An 18,930-nucleotide genomic window follows, 5' to 3' on the forward strand; every position below is an offset into this window, starting at 1 on the left:
AGATGACGTGTAACATCCAGTGATTGACTGTAGAAGATCTGATTTTCCCGAAATTTTGACAAACTACCTTTTCCTTGAATAAAAATCAGTGCACAGATAATCAAGTCTGGAGAATTGTGACTGCGTGAAAAAAGTTAGTACATTTGCCGGTGTAACAGATCGTATTGCAGGGGAATTGTTTTTAATGATCACAAGTAAGTTCCTCGGGGTATATTACGCAGTATATTTAATAGTTTTTTTCAAGCACCTTGTGAGTGGATTTTTTTGGTTTACAGACGTCTGCGATCGGCCCGCAAAGTTTGTACACCCAGAGACTGCATGCAGCGCGTGGTATTTCTGTTACGGAATTGCAGAAAAGCGGCACGAAGACTGGCGGGAGGCCCAAAGAAGAATTGAGGAGAGGTGGAGGCTGGGCCTTACCGAATGCAAGGTTCTGCGAGATCGTAAGCCAACCACAATGCCAGTTTAGTGCTCAGTCTGTGCCAGGCTCACCATCTGATCAGATCAGGTGGATGTCGTAACTCGCCGGAGGAATTCATTGCACGTACAATACGCGTCGTTAACAAGTTTTCACGTGGAATCGCAGCAAGGTTTTCGCTCTTGCCTTTGCACTCGCGCAGGATAATAAACGCATCACCAGTAAGTGAAGTTTGATTTCATTTTTAATTTCTTCATGAGAACGACGTCGAGTGTGAGAGCGAATTTAATGAAATTATCGACAGAAATCGCCAGTACGCGCATTTGACGAATGACGAAAAACGCGATTTCATTGCACAACACTAAACGTATCATGCGTGCTCTTTGCACGGATTGGTTGCGTCATGCGTGTATAGCAACAGCTTGAGACGACAACTTCTACCGCACATTTCAAGACATTTACTGACTCCAGGAGTGTGTTACGTGGTCGTTTCTACATCGTTAATAACAACGTGAAATAAAGATCCATGCGAAAATGTCAGGAGAGAATATTTATCGTCATTAAAACGTAATTTTGGATTGTTCAATCGTTTTTTACACTACTAATCAATCCTGTTATGAGTTTGTTCACCAAAGGCATCGGACTATTTTGCACCATACTCTTTACTGACTGACAAAAGAAATCTATAAATATAGGCATTCAGCGTTTTCAAAACTCGAGACTTCATAAGCAATGGTGTTTAGTCTAGACTGTGTGAGCTTTTGTTGTTTTCTAGGTGTTGACGTCATATTAAAGTATACAAAAATAATCTCTACAGTCCGTATATACAAAGGTGTCATGTCGATCTTTATCTCAGTTGATATTTGTATATACTCGTATTATTCACTGTTTAGAGCAACGGGTATATATGTATAATCCCCTCTCGTACAGCCCCTCAGTTCGTCAGTCTTGTCGAGTACCTCGAATGAGGCACATCACATAAAAGTTTAATATAAATCAGAATAGAGAACAGAATTTATTAACCCATTTCTAACACTAGGAACCGTCTAAAAAACAAATCTAGTACAAGCTTTAATCCTGCACATTTGATCGGCGAAAGAGCTCGAATAATGTGCTTAACTACTGAGTGCATATATTGTTTATTAGTAGTATCTAGACCTGTGTTCGGAACATGAAGAAGCTATGCACAAATGGTGAAAAACATGCAAAATCAATTTTTTGTCGTCTTCATACCTTCCATTAATCAGTGAAGCAGCTCGTTAACGTTCTTTTGTCACCTTCGATGCAAAAAAAAACGGATTCTTCAATCTTATTCGTTGTAATTATTGCCCAAGTTCAAATGTTAGATAACATCACGTACGGTGTATACAAAACTTATTCTAACCGTTGCGCCGTGATTGATTTTATTCGATTTGCTTTTTTAACACCTGTTTACCTTGACTTTTCCTTCTACCAGCTGTCTCACGTTTTTTACGCGCACCACTTGCCTCTCGGCACAACAATTCGTGACTGCTGTAATGTTGCACACTTCTGGCATAACTAGTTCCCTGTATCAATATGTGTGACCAGAAACAAGTGGAAATTATACACGTGAATCGGTTAGCGTCAAGCACTCGTTTCGCCGCATGAGCACATGCAAATTTATTCCCAGCAATGTATCACAAAGAAAAAGAAAAGTGGACATGTGAAACCAAGCATAGTTGCGAAATAGGTGGTATAATATACTCGGAACTCTTCTCTTCAATTCGTGCGTGCGACTCGATAGGAAAATCAGGATAGAGGAAAAGATCATTGAAAGCGTCAGCCGATTGCGTAGTAGTTAACAGCAGCGACTGGCTTACTGGTAAACCAGTTGGATTCTGGGACAAAAGGTAACTGTTACATCGAGGAAGCGTCATGTGAGACAGAACTTGCCGTCTGACAGGTTGAATCTGGGCTGCAAAGTTAGCCGTGCACGATCTGTTATGCCGTTTAATCAGTTACTCATTTACTTTCGCAGATCAGTCATACAGAGTAGCGTTAATTTTTTGAAACAATCAAAACCGATCAACATGTAACAGTCGAAGATCTCTTTTCTTTCCTCCTATTTGTTTCTCAATATCTTCATTCCGTAATTTTAGACTAATTCGAAAGGTTTAATTTACGCAGTATTGATTCCACAGCGGGAGGTTGAAACCTGTGGTCAAATAGCTGTCGAATAGTAATAAGCACAGTGACTCGGCTTTTAAAGTTGCTTGACGTCCACTCATTAGAAGTTGGTATCAGGCGCTTGTTCCAACTGGTCAATTATATTCAACATCGCTTATTTGCTTTCCACCTCCGTGATCCGGGAGAGTTCGAAAACTAAATGGTTTAGAATATTACGCAATTGTTTATACTATACATATAACCTTGATCAAATGCTTTCTCACCTTGGGCAGTTATTCGTCAAATAGATTCAACGTTATTTCGCAGCTGCTTGTATGAACATATATAATTATGGCTCGAATGCGATAAATGTTTTTTCATATAACACCATGATTCGCCAATCAGATGATTTGCGAAGCTGCAAGGTAGACTTGTTGTAGCATGAATGACAATCGATAAACAGATTCGTGTAGTGCATACCGAATACTCTAAATCGTAACCTGTGGTATAACTTCGTTAGTTTGGTTGTTCCTTTTCAGCTCCGGTAGAGAAGTGTCGAAAATTTAATTATACCATCGAAGGTAATGCGATTCCTAGTAATTTGAGAAAGGTGTTTCTCGCGGATCTCCAGCGTGAAACGAACTTCGTGGCTAATTACAGACATTACATAATTATGTGAGCAAAATGCAGCAATGAGTGTAAACGGAATTGCGACCGCACTTCGCTGCAGCTGTATTGTATGCTGAAGCAGTGACATTCGTCAACGCATGACGACACAGGCAATTCAGAGAACATTTTGTACGTGCATATTTTAAGATTTGTTCCTTGCTTCAGGAAGGGAAAAAATGACAGAAGCAAACATGGACGATATTCCCGATAGGATCGCCGAAACCTTCAAGGGACGAGACATTTTCATCACCGGTGGTACCGGATTCCTAGGAAAAGTGATGCTCGAAAGATTCCTTCGTTGCATACCGGAAATTGGAACGATCCACTTGCTGATCAGGCCGAAGAAGGGGAAGGACCCGAAACTTCGACTGGACGAAATATTCAATGGACCGGTAAGTCGAGGTCCTTTGGAGACCAGTGTTCACTGGTACCAGAGTTTCTAACGCTCATGTTTGTTGCGAAATACAATTGCGAAATGGTAACGCGACCCACCTTTTTCTGGAGAACTTTTCTTCTCCACCGTAACTCATGAGATGTATAGTACTGTTGGGCAAGTCAAAGTTGAAACACCGTTTTGCATTAGAGCGGAAATTATGATGACAAGCTTTCTTAGATCTTGCCATAGACGAGAGGCACATGTTACGTGATGTATTATTATGGTGTCTCTGCTCGTCTACTGCACGGAGGAGTCCCTTATATAGTATGTCACTCTTATTTCATCGTCGAGCTGAATAATCGTTGCATCTTAACGTGTATGAAACTTGATAATTCATACCCGTGCTCCATTCTACCAAGAAATTCGCGACGCATGAGGGAAAGTAAATTTTCTACGAAACTTCGATGTGTTTACGCGTGAACTGCATTCCTTGTCTTTTTGCCAAAATAATCAACTCACACGCCAAGATTTCGAAATGAATACTTTTCTAAATAGCAAATGCCAGATAGTTCACTATCGATCCCGGAAAAATTGCGAATTGATTTAATTTATCTATTTCGTAAATGCACCAATAAGGGTATGGTAAAATCTTTGAACAAATAATCCCAGCAAACGCAAAAGGAAGGGCTCGTCAGAGAAATTCGGACTCAAGAATGTTTACGCGTCCTCGAACAAACTTCACAGATATCAGTTTCCGGCTCTGCGTGGCCGTAGTGACAATTTCGGATTACGCACGGTTCAGAGAAGTATAGGCGCATTTTCAGTATTTTGCAAGAATATACAAGAGATAGGAGAGTCGCATAACGAACATCGTAATTTATACATATAATTACGCGTACGTGTAATACGGGTAATAAAATTATCCTATACAATTTCGCTCGAACGTATAGGTAATGGTAAATGGTAAAAATAGGTAAATAACCCATACGGTGCGTCTGTGACGCAATTTCTTGTCTATTGTCGCTTTCGAATATGGTATTGTTAAAATGAATAAGTAAAATGAAAAAGTGGAATGAGTGTTGGTCGTTTTTAATAGAGAGTCGTTATTGAAGTTGATATGCATGATCAGTGTATAATTTATTACATGCATGTGATGTATTCACTATACACGAACAGCGTGTTAAGTTTTGGTTTTTAAATATGCGGCCAAAAATATCCATACATTCATGCATTATTCAAACTTTAATTCAATAAGCATTCCAAATGTTTTACACGTGCAATTCTAAAATTTTATTACTAACTTTCCTCTTGTAAGAATTATTGAAAGTTGTCAAAACATAAATAAACAAATTTCTCTCTATACTCCAGCATCCGTTATAATATTTGCACTCATTTCCATATTTACCAATACTTTCTATCCACAATGCATATCAATTACCATGTGATAACAAGTATTAATTCAGCATAATTCCGAAAAGACGTATTCAGTAGCGAAAACTGATCACTGGGAATAGCTGCTGCATATTACATACGATTCAAGAGTGCCGGCAAAGAAAGCGGAACCATAAAATAAAATTTTTAAAACCCGGATGGTGTTCAAATTAACCAGTTAAACATTCTAAATCAAATTGATTTACTATTTGATGTTAGATCAAGTTGATTAGGAGTAGATGGGGATAAGGTGAGAGGGTACCGAAAATGCAGACGCAATTATAAATTAGAGGGTAGAAAAAGTGGTTAGAAACTTGAAGGACTCTTTGAGCACAGAGAGTAGCACGTGGGGACGCAAAGTTTTTGAGGAATGCAAGGAGCGTTAAAAAGGATTAGCTATGCGAAGAGTGGTATATACTCACAATTTCACAGACCACGAGATGGGTGCATGCTACGCAAGACGCATTACGAATGAGTATGCCCTAGAAATCCTTGAAAGCATGGCACCTGCGACTTATAATCCAACATGCAGTCACCCTTTCAACATTGGCAGGTATACGTGAAACATATAAAATACGTGATCATGTTGCACCTCATTTCATTCGCCTAATCAGAATCAGGTGTATATATAAGCATGTGACGACATTCCCGAGAGGCAAGACTGCCCCTCGTTCCGGTTTTCTCATGCCGGACCATTTTCTAATCGCTCACGCCTTTCTAATTTAACCGCTAATAAATTGGTCCTAAACTACCGTATAGCCTGCACGTTGCCAGATCGTTATTCTTTCGAAATGGTACAAAAAATGATCTACGTTATACTCACGATCAATCGTGCGCTGCGTCTTCTGCTGTTGCATATCAGATTCAGGCCGCTGGGCGAGGGGATGAAATTGATTAAAAACTAGAGCTAGAGGTCGTCCGAAATCTCTCTTCTGACCTCAGCTCCTTTGGGATTATATGATCGACGGTTTTAACTGAGTCAAGGACGCGTAAAGCGAAAAATTCATCGGCTGGTAGTGAAAGAGAAAGTTCCTTCTGCTGTTGTGCAATATTTTCTCCAGTTACTCGGTAATACCAATCCACACTAACGATACCTTCGCAGTAAGCAGGCGCGTTAGCCACGCATATATAAGCGAGTTCATCAAGGCCAATAGGCCACGTGGATTTATGTTTCTGTAGTGCATTTGTCTGGCCACACATGCAGAGAAAAAACACAAAACGGAATGGAAATTTATTATTCACGACTATTTGAACTCCCTTGAACCGTGCCGAAATTTATATCCGTCTATGCTTTATAAGATGCTTTGGTTTACGAACGTTACATTTCGCGGATACGAGTGAATTGGCGATAAATAATACCAATAATAATCTCATACTTATGAACACTTGACATATTTATCGCAGGAGTACTCGTACTTGGCACAAAGGAAAAAACTGTCTCGCAAATTGATCTGAGGCTTAGATGCAACTTAATATGCAATAATTCACCGACGATTCGGAATGTCGAGAAACACGCAACTCGACAAGAGTTCCGCTTGAATAGAATAAAGTTTGGTATAATACATGATATAACCCAGATAGTCAATACGGTATTACGCTATGTTGTAGAAATTTAATGAAAATGAAACGAGACCATGAAACTAGATTTTGGGTTACGTACAATGCAGGTTGTCACCAAGGTATAACAGCAGACCGGAATGGGTCTGGGGGTAAAAGATGATGAGGAAGCAGGTAGTGTAGCAAAAACGAGGATTTTCATATGCTCGTGTAAGCTTCAAGGCGTATAGAATTAGGTACACCGAAAGAATATGTGTCATGCATCGGAAGTGGCTGATAATTTACCGTGCTCAATAATGTTTAGATGGTGTAAAAAAATCTCACTGCCTTTCAGTAATATAAGTGAACGATCGTTACATCTTCAAATATTTATTTCACTTTGCGTTACCCAGGTAGGCAAAACTTTTCTTCGTGTGTTGTTCAAATACTCACTAGAAACACGCTCTTTTTGCGAGTCGGTAAACTTTTTCTCACCTTTTCGTTTTTATTGAAATAGCCGGGAATGAAACAACATTCCAAAACGAGACGTCCGCGGTTTTGAATCAACAGTATCGGTTATTTCGAGTCACGTATTACGTATTTATGCTAAATCAGAATCACACCAACAGCCGAAACGGAGTTTTTTTTTCTCTATGTAATAAACCCACGTGCTCATTGGCACGTACATAGGTATGTACATACATCCGTCGGCATAGCTCGGAGCGTGATAAAAGTAGACTTTTAAAATTGCATAGTTACACTCTTGCTTTCTCTTGGTCTATCTGACGAAGTGAGACATACAGATTCATCAAGTCGGTGGATTAGCCGAACAAAATTCAAATCAACGCTGTGCGTGAATGGGTATTGGAACCCCGTGCCGATGGAGCATCTCACGTTCTGATGACGTTTGACTGACAGGCTGATGCCATTAATTAAACTCACTGATTATCAATCACTAAATATAGCTGGGTCTTAGATTGGCTCGCACGGTTAGCGAAGTCAAGCCGAAACCCATGCAACGTTTGAATTAGGAACAGTCTAAAATTCTCATTGTCAGACAGGAATGATTAATGTTGAGCGTTACGTGAGACGAGTATACTTACAGTGTGATTATGCGAACGATTCGACAGTATTCGTGACGTGGATTTTTGAACGGGAAAAAGTTGTTCGCGTTCGAGTTGAACGAACTGTAATATGAGTGGGGTTTGATCGCCTCGTGAACATGTTGCGAACGGAAACTTATACGATACGTCCCCATTCTCGGCAACGTGTAGTAGAACTGTAGAATAATGACCAATAGTTGGGATAAATTGTCACCTCGATTGATCTGTTACAGCTTTTCGAAAAAGTTAAAGAACAGAGGGGACTGCCAGCTCTTCACAAATCGGTCTCTATCATCAGCGGGGACGTCTCTATGCCTGGACTCGGCTTGTCAGCGGAAGACAGAAAACTGTTGTGCGAAAAAATTAGCATCGTCTATCACGGGGCCGCTACTGTCAGGTTGATTAAAATATGCTGTTTCTATACGAAATAAAGCTTGTGCTCATTTGCATTTTAAATATTCAAGCATAGTCTTTACCTGATTTTGAAATTGCTGAGTAGAATCTGTAAGCTGAAATGCATGTATGTGTAGTAGCAGAGCTGTGTAAATATATACACGTGGATAGCCTGTATCTTGACCTGTCTTTACGATTGAATTATACGCGTTGAGGCGACTAAGCAAGAGTAAAGGAAAATTATGCAAAAGTGTCTCATTAGCAACTACGACTTTCTATCACTTCGTTATTTTTTTATACTTATACTTTCAAATGACAAACTTTTCAAAAGTCATCCATTCTCTTAACTGTGCAAATCAATTTTACGACGTCACATACGGTTGGATTGAAATTTTACATATGTATCCTGTAGATTCGACGAGATGTTGAAGAGGGCCGTTCTGCTGAATACACGTGGTACAAAACTAATGCTAGAACTTGCCAAAGAAATGAAGAAGTTAGTTCTCTTCGCTCATATTAGCACGGCGTATTGTCATCTCGAGGAAAAGGTAACGATATCTCATTATCGCTTTAATTCTTCTGTAAATTTGTCCAACTTGAAATCACGCACATGCCAGAAAATCTTAAAGCCTGAGCCTTGGCCTGTTAACATAATTTTTTTTATCAATTTGAAAACGAGACTATAGTTTTGGAGAAATGTTTAAAATCAGTAGTGGTTGCACATGCTAGCTAATTCTCGTGCTTACGAAGCATTACGCTTTAATACAGTCGGTCCAGTATGGCGACGGAATAAGTGCCAATTGTGGCTTGAATGGCTGTTGCAATCACCGTATATGTTGATTTGCCAATTGACAAGCAGATACATGATGAATTTTCTATTATTCGTCATACGCGACTAACAATTTCTCCAATTTGACGTCGATTTTTCATAACATGGTCGGGTTCGTTAGGCCGTACCTATAATGATAAATCGCGTCTCTTTCCTACGGCTCTGCCAAACGAATGTAATTACCATTATTTACATGTTGTAATCCGTGCATTGTCACTGCATAGATTCTAGGGGAAAAACCATACCCACCGCCAGCGGATCCGCATAAGGTGATAAAGTGCGTGGAATGGATGGAGGACGATGTGGTCGAGGCGATGACGGACAAGATCCTGGGGGATCTGCCCAACACATACGCGTTCACCAAGGCACTTTCCGAGGGTTTGGTCGAAGAAGCGATGCCTCATATCCCCGCCGTTATTCTTCGGTGATTATAATTACGTTACCGCCACTCGGTTACATCAGGTTATTTTGGCCAACGGCCATAAACGGCGAGTGTCTGGTATCCCTGTCTTCGTCCCTGCCGGCGTCGCGTCTGCAGTCCGGTATATTTTGCAATTTCAGACCGATCACCGTCCACGTGTGCGCCGATTCTCACGGCTTTATTATAATTTCGCAGGCGCGCTCAGCGGCTACGTGACTCTTTTCGCGTAAATTACGCCCTCGTAAACCCTTGTTTTTAACGATTCCGACTGCCAGAGATATATTCTCATCCTTACCTAAATGTAGACGGTATAACGTACAAATGCATTTTGTGTACATGAATAATCGTTTGAGAGAAACGTTTAAATGGTACAGTATAATTTTATATGCGAATAAACGATCCACGTACAACCGATCGAACCCAACTTTTGGGCATGTTGCGATATTCTCGTTGATATTTCACAAACGCGAGCTTTCCTGACAAACAAAGAGATTCAACACTTTCCAAACGAAATCTGCAGCCAGTTTAGGGTGGTACTTGTACTCTCCGTCAAATAGCTCGATGTTCGAACCGAATTTTATCGCCTTCTAATTGGTCTCATTCCCTTCCAGTCCCAGCATAATAATTCCGGTGTGGAGAAACCCGCTCCCTGGATGGACAGACAATATAAATGGACCAACGGGTCTCCTGATCGGGGCTGGGAAGGGAGTCATCAGGACAATGTACTGCAATCAGAATGGGTACGCCGACTACCTCCCTGTAGACGTTGCGGTAAACGCGATATTCGTTACCACGTGGAATTATCTGTCCAACAACGATCGTGGGAAAAACGTATACAATCTCACAAGCAGCACCGAGTTCAAGGTGACACTCCAATTGTCTAATATAGTATTACTTTATCAATACATTGTTAGAGGTTTCGGAAAATCATTTCGATTTGTGGATGCAATTGCGTGATATGTATAACAAAGTGAACTCTTTTTAATTTCAGGTGTCGTGGGCAGAAATTATCGAACGTGGTCGTCGCATAACGGAAAAAGTACCTTTGAACGGAGTGGTTTGGTACCCAGGAGGAAGTATGAAGAGCTCGCGCTTGATGCACAACATCTGTGTATTCTTCTTCCACATGCTTCCAGCTTACTTTATTGACACTATAATATTCCTCGCGGGACACAAGCCAATGTGAGTCTTGACAATTATCCATGGGATGCTCAATTGCGTGATTACGATCTTGAGAAAGACATAGTCGGCGAAATCAGGTTCGGAATGTATGCGTGACTCGATAAGTTTAGTAATCGTTTGATGGTTACAGTATGTGCAGAGTGCAGCGAAGAATTCAAAAAGGATTCGAGGTGTTCGAGTACTACGCCAATAATCAGTGGGACTTTGACAACGCGAACATAAGGGAAGTCAGAGAGACGCTCAATCCTAAAGAGCAGAAATTGTATGTGCTTAACGGTGACGATATGGACATTGATGCCTATTTCGAAGACTGCATTAGGGCGGCAAGGATTTATATTCTTAAAGAGTATCCGGAGACTCTACCTGCAGCTCGCAGGCACATGAAAGTGTAAGTGTATGATTGTACCCTCCGTGGTTTTTGCTCATTAATATTTTATTGTGATTGCTAGCTCGATACGTACACAGAAATTTCTTTGGATATTTTCATTTCATTTCACATCAAATTCGTTTCGTAGAAATCGCAACATCACGTTACGACATACGAACGAAAGACTTCACAATATGTTGAAAACATTCCGTTAATTGATTGAGATCAGAGTAACGTGTCGATAAAATAGATAAAATGAGTGATGATGACTAATTGAAAAAAGCATTCATAATTCGTATGATTGCTTATTTATACTCGGTTTATCATTATAAGTTTTAAAATTGCAAAGTTAAATCAACGCGAGTCTCTAGCAGTGAGCCATGCTGATCCAATGGTCGCAACCGTTTTAAATGCTTGTGTTCTAGGAGGGTTATAGCAAAAGGAATTGAATATAACGAGAGATGAAATTCGTTCGTTGAAATTCAAACGTTGACAAATCACGTATATATAATTCGTCGCATTTTTACAAAGAATTCCAACAACGTAAAAAGCGCCAGTCATATTCTATTTCCTATTGCCGGACATCTATGTGAAGTTCTCAATTTCAAGCGGTGTTGAGTATCGAAATGTTCTTTCCTTGTTGCAGTATGTACTGGGTCGACGTTATCACGAAAGTCCTGTTCTGTTTGCTGATTATCTACACGTTGGCATCGTGGAATGACAGTTTTCGAGCTATGTTAGTAGGCGGATGGGCCCTGATAGCCGGAGTTTTATCCTTATAGCTGTTGTACATTACATTTCTTTTTTTTATAACAAGTTTGCAATACCTTTGTATTACAATATGAGTACCAAATGAAATAGATAATCTATGTATGTATATTTACATAGGTTAATTAAATAAATTCTATAAATCACTATCACAATAGGCTACCTCTAATCGTACTAATTATATATACTAGTGAAACTAAAACTGTATTTTAGGTTGTGTGTCTAGTTTCCGGTTTTCACGGTTTCTCTGCATTTGAAAGCACAACCGTAATAGACCATAGCAATACGGCCCGGCATCATGAATTGCCTATCAAACAATAACCGAAAAAAGTTCGATCCACGTCTTGAGTCTATGTTCAACCTTGATCCTTGAGTAGTCAAAATCCCACGAGTCTGAACTACGTGGGTGAATAAGTGGTAATAAAATACTAATCTAAAAAGTAATAAGGTACTTGAAAGTGTGAAGAAACGGCAAAAATAGAGAAGCGAGAAGGAAATCGAATAAAAAGTCAGTTATTCGAGGTAAGAAAATAATGATGAATAGTATTTTCTTGAACTCAGAAGTGTTGAATTCAAAATGGTTTTCTTCATTATAGAGGTTATTAAACGAAACACCGAAGAATTGTTGACGTTTCCGCCCGAGTAGGGGCCCTTCTCAGAACGAATATTTATTTATTGACCACATCTATGACAAGTATGAACAAAAGGTAACAGAAGGAAAAAAGATAAAAAGATAAAAACACAGAGGTAACATAAAGAAAATAACCTTAGATTTAAACTTATTGTATAAGAAAAAAAATATATCAATATCGAAGCAATATGTGCCAAACGGAAAACAAGACGTAAATACCTGATAGTAACGCTGTATGTTGCAAAAATGCTGAATGAAAACACGACGAACATCACAAGATAAAACACAATAGGATGACTAGCCAACCGTTATAATATAAAAACAAGTAAAAAGCGTACATCTTAGTCTACTAAATATTTAAATTCAAGTTCATAGTATTACAAATTTAAAAGTTTAAAATTATCATAATCGAGACGGACGAAAAATAATTTGAAAAAACACGTGTGGATCCTCCGACGTGTAAGCGGGAAAAGAGTTAAATATCAAGGTAATGGGCGGCAAGGCAGTGACTCAAAGAGTTACTAACTTATCTGCTAATTGAGACCAACGTAACTTGACAGCGTTGATTGCTACCTCTTGTGGTACATTCGTAAACAAGGAGACTGCATCTTTCGAAACCAAAATATAATCGTCCGGAAGTGTGAGATTTTTAATAGCATTCACAAAGGCTATCTTTGACCCGTGAAGCGGGAGGAACAATGTTATTTCCAATCCAATTACTCTGAATACGAGTTAGGTTGAAAGTCGGGCTGTTGGTGAAGTAGAAAATAATTCTAACAGGTACATCTGGTTTATGAAGAAAAGAAACAAAAGGTAAGAAAATAATGTAGTTCAGTCTCATTATTCCAGAATCATGCACTTGTGCATAAGTAAAATGCCTTTGCATACGCTTGTCACCGCATAACCGCAGTCTATACTGAAAATTTTGTGTCAAGGCCCTTTCTTCCGAACAATGAACAATGGTAAAAAGAAACATCGATACTTCACTCATTTCAATGCATTACATACATTACGATTCTAGAATTATTCAGAAAATTAGTTTAATCGTTTCTCCAATGCACTGTATCTACGTAATTTTGTGAGAGCAATCGATAGGGCGCAGTTGGAATACGCTATTAGCTACTTTATCTCGCTTCGTTATTTTCTCCATTTCTTTACTTTTAAATAATACTAGTTTTTTCAATTCTGCGAATAAAAATGTAATTGAGAACCATTGACCTAACCATGTGGGTTTAGACGGGCAGCATTCTGCTGCGACGTCAGTATCCATTCTCATATGCAGCTATTCCTACCGATGAGCGTGGCGCTGCCGCGTTAATTTGACGCCCATGAAAATCGAGACAATAGGTGTAACACTCGTTAACATAGGTCTGTCAACGGTGCATTGATTGGAAATATCCGTGTGGGTAACTGGAGTTGAAATTGCATAGATCACATTCGAAACCCGTTTCAAAAAATAAATTCAGCAGTCACACTGATGAGTGGTTTTTATTTTTATAAGGGATGATAGAAGTACAGTTTTTGTTTTAAACGGACTCCTGAACAGGTGGTTCGTAGCCTTCGGGCCTGTCGACCTTTGAGCCACCTTCACCACCTTCTCCGCTCTTGCCGCCACCTCCATCACCGTGGAGCTCGAGAAGTTTGCTTAGTTCAAAACGCGGCTTCTTCAGTACCTTAACCTGAAATATATATCGTAGAATTAGGCATCAATAATTGAAAATATGAATGGAACTATGTATTGTTTATATTTAATCTAGAAAATTGTATGACACGGGAGCAGTGTCAGGCGTAAAATCCTTTACAAGGCAGTAACCATTCACAAGGTATCTATATCAAGTTTAAGTAAATCAATTGAAACATGTCAATAGAAAAGTAAATATTACGAACCTTGCGAATATAAACGTCGTGAAGTGGGTAAATTCCTTGACAAGCTTTTTCAATGTCTTTAGCAATAGCGTCGGGCAATAGCTTGCTGACGACCCCCTTGAGGTCGCTGGATGTAATGTCACTTGTGATGATTTCAACCATCTTCTTCCGGATGTTGCGAACCTGCGAGAATGGAACATTTTAAAATGGATTACATATTGCAGCTGGATAAGGCGGAGCATATACTTTTGCTGGTGTTCCTTAATTCGTAATACTGATTAATAAGACTCCGTCTCAGATGAAACAATTACGCATTATTATTTAGTCGAAGAAACACGAACATTAGCAAGTCCAAACAGTATGACTTTTTTTAGTATACAAATTTTTCCAAACATAAATGGCAATTCAAATGTTTTAACCAGCTTAATTTGGAGATAATAGAAATTTATTAACTATGTCCGAGTTTCACTAAAAACTTTTATAAGCATTCAACATTAAAATTTGATAGTTACAATATTAAAAGTGACGCTACTTTAATACCAAATAATGAAGCAATTTGCATCACGATCGTTAGTGTAAACCTTAAAGATTTATGTGATTTTATTGAACCATGTTTAAGATACCTGGGCATGTTGGGCGTAGCAGGTCTTTCTTCCACTCATCTGGTCTTTGTTGGTAAATCCAATACAGAATATTCTGAGGAGGTATCCATCAGTTGTTTTAACATCTACATTAGCTTCAATAAGGGTTTGCCATTTTTTGACCATTGAGCGTAGCTTGTCGGTAGTCAAGTCCATTCCATGGAAGTTGGTCAAAACATTACGGCCTTGTACATCCTCGGCAATGAGTCTAAATTTGCGGAATGATCTTTCTGCATCATTATCGCTCTGAAGATCAGCCAAAGATACTTCGAACACACGGAATTTGAGACCCTCGGAGGCAATTTCTGTAGAATGAAAAGTTGAAAATCAGAGAATGAGATTACAGTAGTATCAATCATTAAATAGATTTCTATACACAAAAATGCACCATTGAGATTTCGATAGGTTTCATGTTATTTGTCGCAGCATATAATTTCACCATTCTTATTGACCAAGATATGGCGTGGTAAGCGTCTGCTTTGATTTACGCAACACTAAACGTCACACAGACATGAATGAGTACCAGTGTGAAGCTGGGGTTGCGAGTGAACGATTCAAATTTGTTTGAGACAACTGCACTGGAATTAAGTTTGATGGATGATGAATACTGAGATGAAAATCAGAGAAACAGACAGAAACTTTAATGAAAGAAAACAAAAGTTCACATGAAAATTAGTAAATTACATCACATTTTGATTTTGAGATAACTTACTTGTTCCCTGAGTTCTGTTCACAAGGGTCTTACCCACTTGGCGGGTGGTGAACATTGATGGTGCCTTGACATCGTACCAATCCTTACGAGTGAAAGGGTCAACACTAAAAATACATAAACCTGGCTAAAAAGGTGAAATAAAAACTATGAAATTACAGTAACGCGTTAATTCCCGAGTTTCTTGCCATTTCAATTCAAATATGTTTTTGGCGACCCAATGCCGGAGTAAGATAATATATAAGATACCGGAGGCCTCAACGACCATAACCTAGCTTTTCAAAAATAGTTGCTATTCACTTGGAAAAACACAAATATAAAAAGTTCTGCATAACCGAGTACTTTGGTCGCAGTATAATTCCATTTCAATAGGGATGGGCTATAAGTAATCGATATTTAAAATTCAAGTTCTGTTGATCGACTGCTTGAACGTGAATCTTCAGCCCCGAACTTTTTCAAGTCCGAAACAAATTATTACCGAGTAGTCGAAGATAGTTTGAAAAAGTTTATAAGGGAGTAGAATTCCTGTCGCAATGTTTAAAAATTAATTAGTTGACAGGTCATAGTTGAAGAAACGAATAGTATCAAGTATGCCGAAAACACAGCATGGTAGATCAGTCACGGGACGTGGGAAATCCACTCGAATTACGTGCATCGCTCTACATATAGAAGTAGAATTGAGATATTTTCACTCACGAAACTTTAGGTAAAGAAAATATCGTAATATTATTCACTCACATCTTCTTCTTTACTCCTTTCTTGCCTCCTTTCGACAGACCCTTGTTTTTCCCTACCGCCATGATTAGGGTTATAAACGGAAAGAGAAAATGTGTTTACAGCGCTGCGGACGGAAACGTGGTCGATGGGCCAAGCTCGAGTGGATGACTACATGGACTCGACATGCTGATGTCCTAGCCTATCGAATCTACCAATCTACTGGTCGAAGTATCGATACGCTTGAAAATCGATTCGGGTGATTGAAAAAGATAGAAACATGAAATGTATTTTGTAAGAATGTTTAGAATGCAGGTAATATTTATCGTTGGAGTTAATTATTCACATTATAAGAAACCGAATTACCAACATCGTTGACTGAAGAATATGAAGAAAGTTACCACTGGGTAAATTTTTGTGACCAGCCGTTGACTGAAGAATATACAGAAGGCTGATACAGACAGTTCTGGACAGTTGCCCTAATGGGCTTTGGTGTGACAACCGAAAATCGTCGTGCGCTTGCGCTTCCTGAGATGTTCCAACGCGACGGTAGAGTTGAGAACTTATTGCAGAACATCAGAGAGTTACCGATTTCGACATGATGCTGGCTGCATTAACCTTCCGAGTAACACAGTCTTCGCAATGGTAAGCCCAAGCCAGTATATAGCCTGTGTGTACTTACCAATTTGTCGGCGATACAAGAAATTAATAATGAGAGTAAATTTCTTCAAACATTTGTAGAAAAACAGTGATTTAATTAAAGTATAGGTACCCGAGAAAAAAATTTATACGCAGATTATAAATAATAATACATCAGATGTAATAATGATGCTGAGACCAAGTAGTATATATGCATATGCGGTCCATGTACGATATTGATATACATATATATGATACATTTAGGATTAATACGTGATGCATACTAGAAATTTTATAATTTTTCAGAAGACAAACTAGATTATCTACAATAATACGTGTATAATATGAAAAGAGAAGAATTATTCATTTTGAAATGGGATTCTATTCGACTCGCGCTCAACGTATTCCATAACATTAGTATTCATAATTATTCCAACAACTTTTCATTTGTCTCTTGATCTTGAATTTTTGTAGGCATAGAATCGAAACGCTGATTTAGCTAGTCGCAAGTGAAGTATCTACGTTGGGTAGAGAAGCAGAATTGTTTTTCGAAAAGTGTTCGTACGGAAAGAAATTCAGAATAACTGTAATACATCACGGATGCGCTAACTTTGATCGAGATGAAATGTATGTTCCGTATATAAGACAGTATTTAACTCAGTGTAGCGATTTACACATCTAATAAGGTGATCGGGAGAGAAAGAACGAAGCTTCTTAAAAGTGTATTTTAACACACATTTGAAGGGTACGAGCAAAATTTTTTATCATCCAACTGTCGCAGAACGGCAGCGTTATTATCTGACCCGTTAACTGAAGAATATATCTTTAGTCAACGGCTGACTATCGAAGGGCCTGGCCGCTTGAGTCTGGAATCGGCAGGAAGGATAGAGTGCGTATTTCTTGTACGAAATGTGAAAACTAAAATCATTATACATCATATCATATCATCATACATCATGCATCATACATCATACATAGTATTAAAGTTCGAATCCAAAGTTTGGATGTTCGGATGTTCAGAAAGTGACGTCACTCTAATTTTTTTTTCTCTTGACGTCATCGACTGCTTGAAAATTTGCTAGCCGAATTCCTCAGTCTGGAAACAACCGCGCAGTAGAGCTGACGGATAAGAATCGCGCTCCGCAGATTTCGAGAACCGGGTTCTCTACCTCCTGGATCCTGCGCTCCGGGTCCGTTTCCTGGTGCAGCTTGACTTCCGGGACAAGCGCTTCGTAATTTCTGCGCGCCGGGTCCACTACCTGGTGAAACTCGACTTCCAAAACAGGCAATCCGTGGTTTCTGCGCTCCAGGTACGCATCTGGTGAAAATTGACTTCCAGGACAAGCGCTCCGTAGTTTCTGCGCTCAAGGTCTACTACCGGGTGAAACTTAACTTCCAGGACAAGTGCTCCGTGTTTCGTATTTCATGTTTACAGTTAATTACTTCAATTCAATTTTTCGCGCAAGCCCAAATTCAGTAGCTGTCAGTGCGCTAATAATATTTCTCCAATTTTTTATAATTTTCTCATAATCTTCTTGGTAAGATGTGTCGATATAAAAATTATACTAATCCTTACATAATATTTTTGATGTGTTCTAATACTGAAAATATTTATTAGTATTCGAGGTATAACCTGAGGTCGTTAGCGGTGGTCGTTGGAGGTGGTTGGCGGTGGTTGGAGGTGGTCGAAGGTGGTCGAAGGTGGTCAAGGAGGAGGACGAGGATTTGTGCATGGTGTGTAAAACATTTTCATAATATTTAATGGCAATTGTGATTATGTTTCATCTGAAAGATTTCAAAGTTGTCATGTTTACAATAAATTATTTCAATTCATTTGTTGCGCCAGCACATATTCAGTAGCTATAAATGTGCTAGTAAAATTTATTACATTATTAATCAATTAATTATTTATATTAATCCTTACACAATATTCTTGGAGTGTTCTTATACTGAAACTATTTATTACTCTTCAAGGTATAACCCGAGGTGGTTATCGGTGGTCTTTGGAGGTGGTTGGGTATGGCTGGCGGTAATAGGAGGTGGCTGGAGAAGGAGGAGAAGGCGGGAGAGGAGGACGAGGACAAAGACGAGGAGGAGTACTAGGTGGACG

At 39.1% G+C, this 18,930-nt stretch overlaps 2 protein-coding genes across 3 annotated transcripts; one reads left to right on the forward strand and one right to left on the reverse strand.

The window, feature by feature from the left end:
- The first annotated feature begins 427 nt into the window (after positions 1 to 427).
- LOC124217056 (putative fatty acyl-CoA reductase CG5065) lies at positions 428 to 11,775 on the forward strand. 2 transcript variants are annotated; one of them, XM_046622300.2, is made up of 9 exons: positions 428 to 639; positions 3,380 to 3,606; positions 7,894 to 8,057; positions 8,466 to 8,601; positions 9,107 to 9,306; positions 9,915 to 10,167; positions 10,295 to 10,485; positions 10,616 to 10,873; positions 11,499 to 11,775. In XM_046622300.2, the coding sequence occupies exons 2-9, from the start codon at positions 3,391 to 3,393 to the stop codon at positions 11,632 to 11,634; spliced, it is 1,554 nt and encodes a 517-aa protein (XP_046478256.1). In that variant the 5' UTR covers positions 428 to 639; positions 3,380 to 3,390; the 3' UTR covers positions 11,635 to 11,775. The 2 variants fall into 2 exon arrangements, with proteins under 2 accessions (XP_046478256.1, XP_046478257.1); XM_046622301.2 differs by lacking the exon at positions 428 to 639 and adding an exon at positions 2,131 to 2,289.
- Positions 11,776 to 13,722: 1,947 nt separating this feature from the next.
- On the reverse strand, positions 13,723 to 16,366 carry RpS3A (ribosomal protein S3A). Its single transcript, XM_046622323.2, has 5 exons — positions 16,206 to 16,366; positions 15,471 to 15,574; positions 14,741 to 15,063; positions 14,139 to 14,300; positions 13,723 to 13,930 (listed from the first exon to the last, which is right to left on the reverse strand). Exons 1-5 carry the CDS (start codon positions 16,265 to 16,267, stop codon positions 13,778 to 13,780), a joined length of 804 nt encoding a protein of 267 aa, XP_046478279.1. The 5' UTR covers positions 16,268 to 16,366; the 3' UTR covers positions 13,723 to 13,777.
- Between the last annotated feature and the right edge of the window lie 2,564 nt (positions 16,367 to 18,930).

Source organism: Neodiprion pinetum, chromosome 4 (genome assembly GCF_021155775.2).
Source record: "Neodiprion pinetum isolate iyNeoPine1 chromosome 4, iyNeoPine1.2, whole genome shotgun sequence".
Classification (NCBI taxonomy): domain Eukaryota; kingdom Metazoa; phylum Arthropoda; class Insecta; order Hymenoptera; family Diprionidae; genus Neodiprion; species Neodiprion pinetum.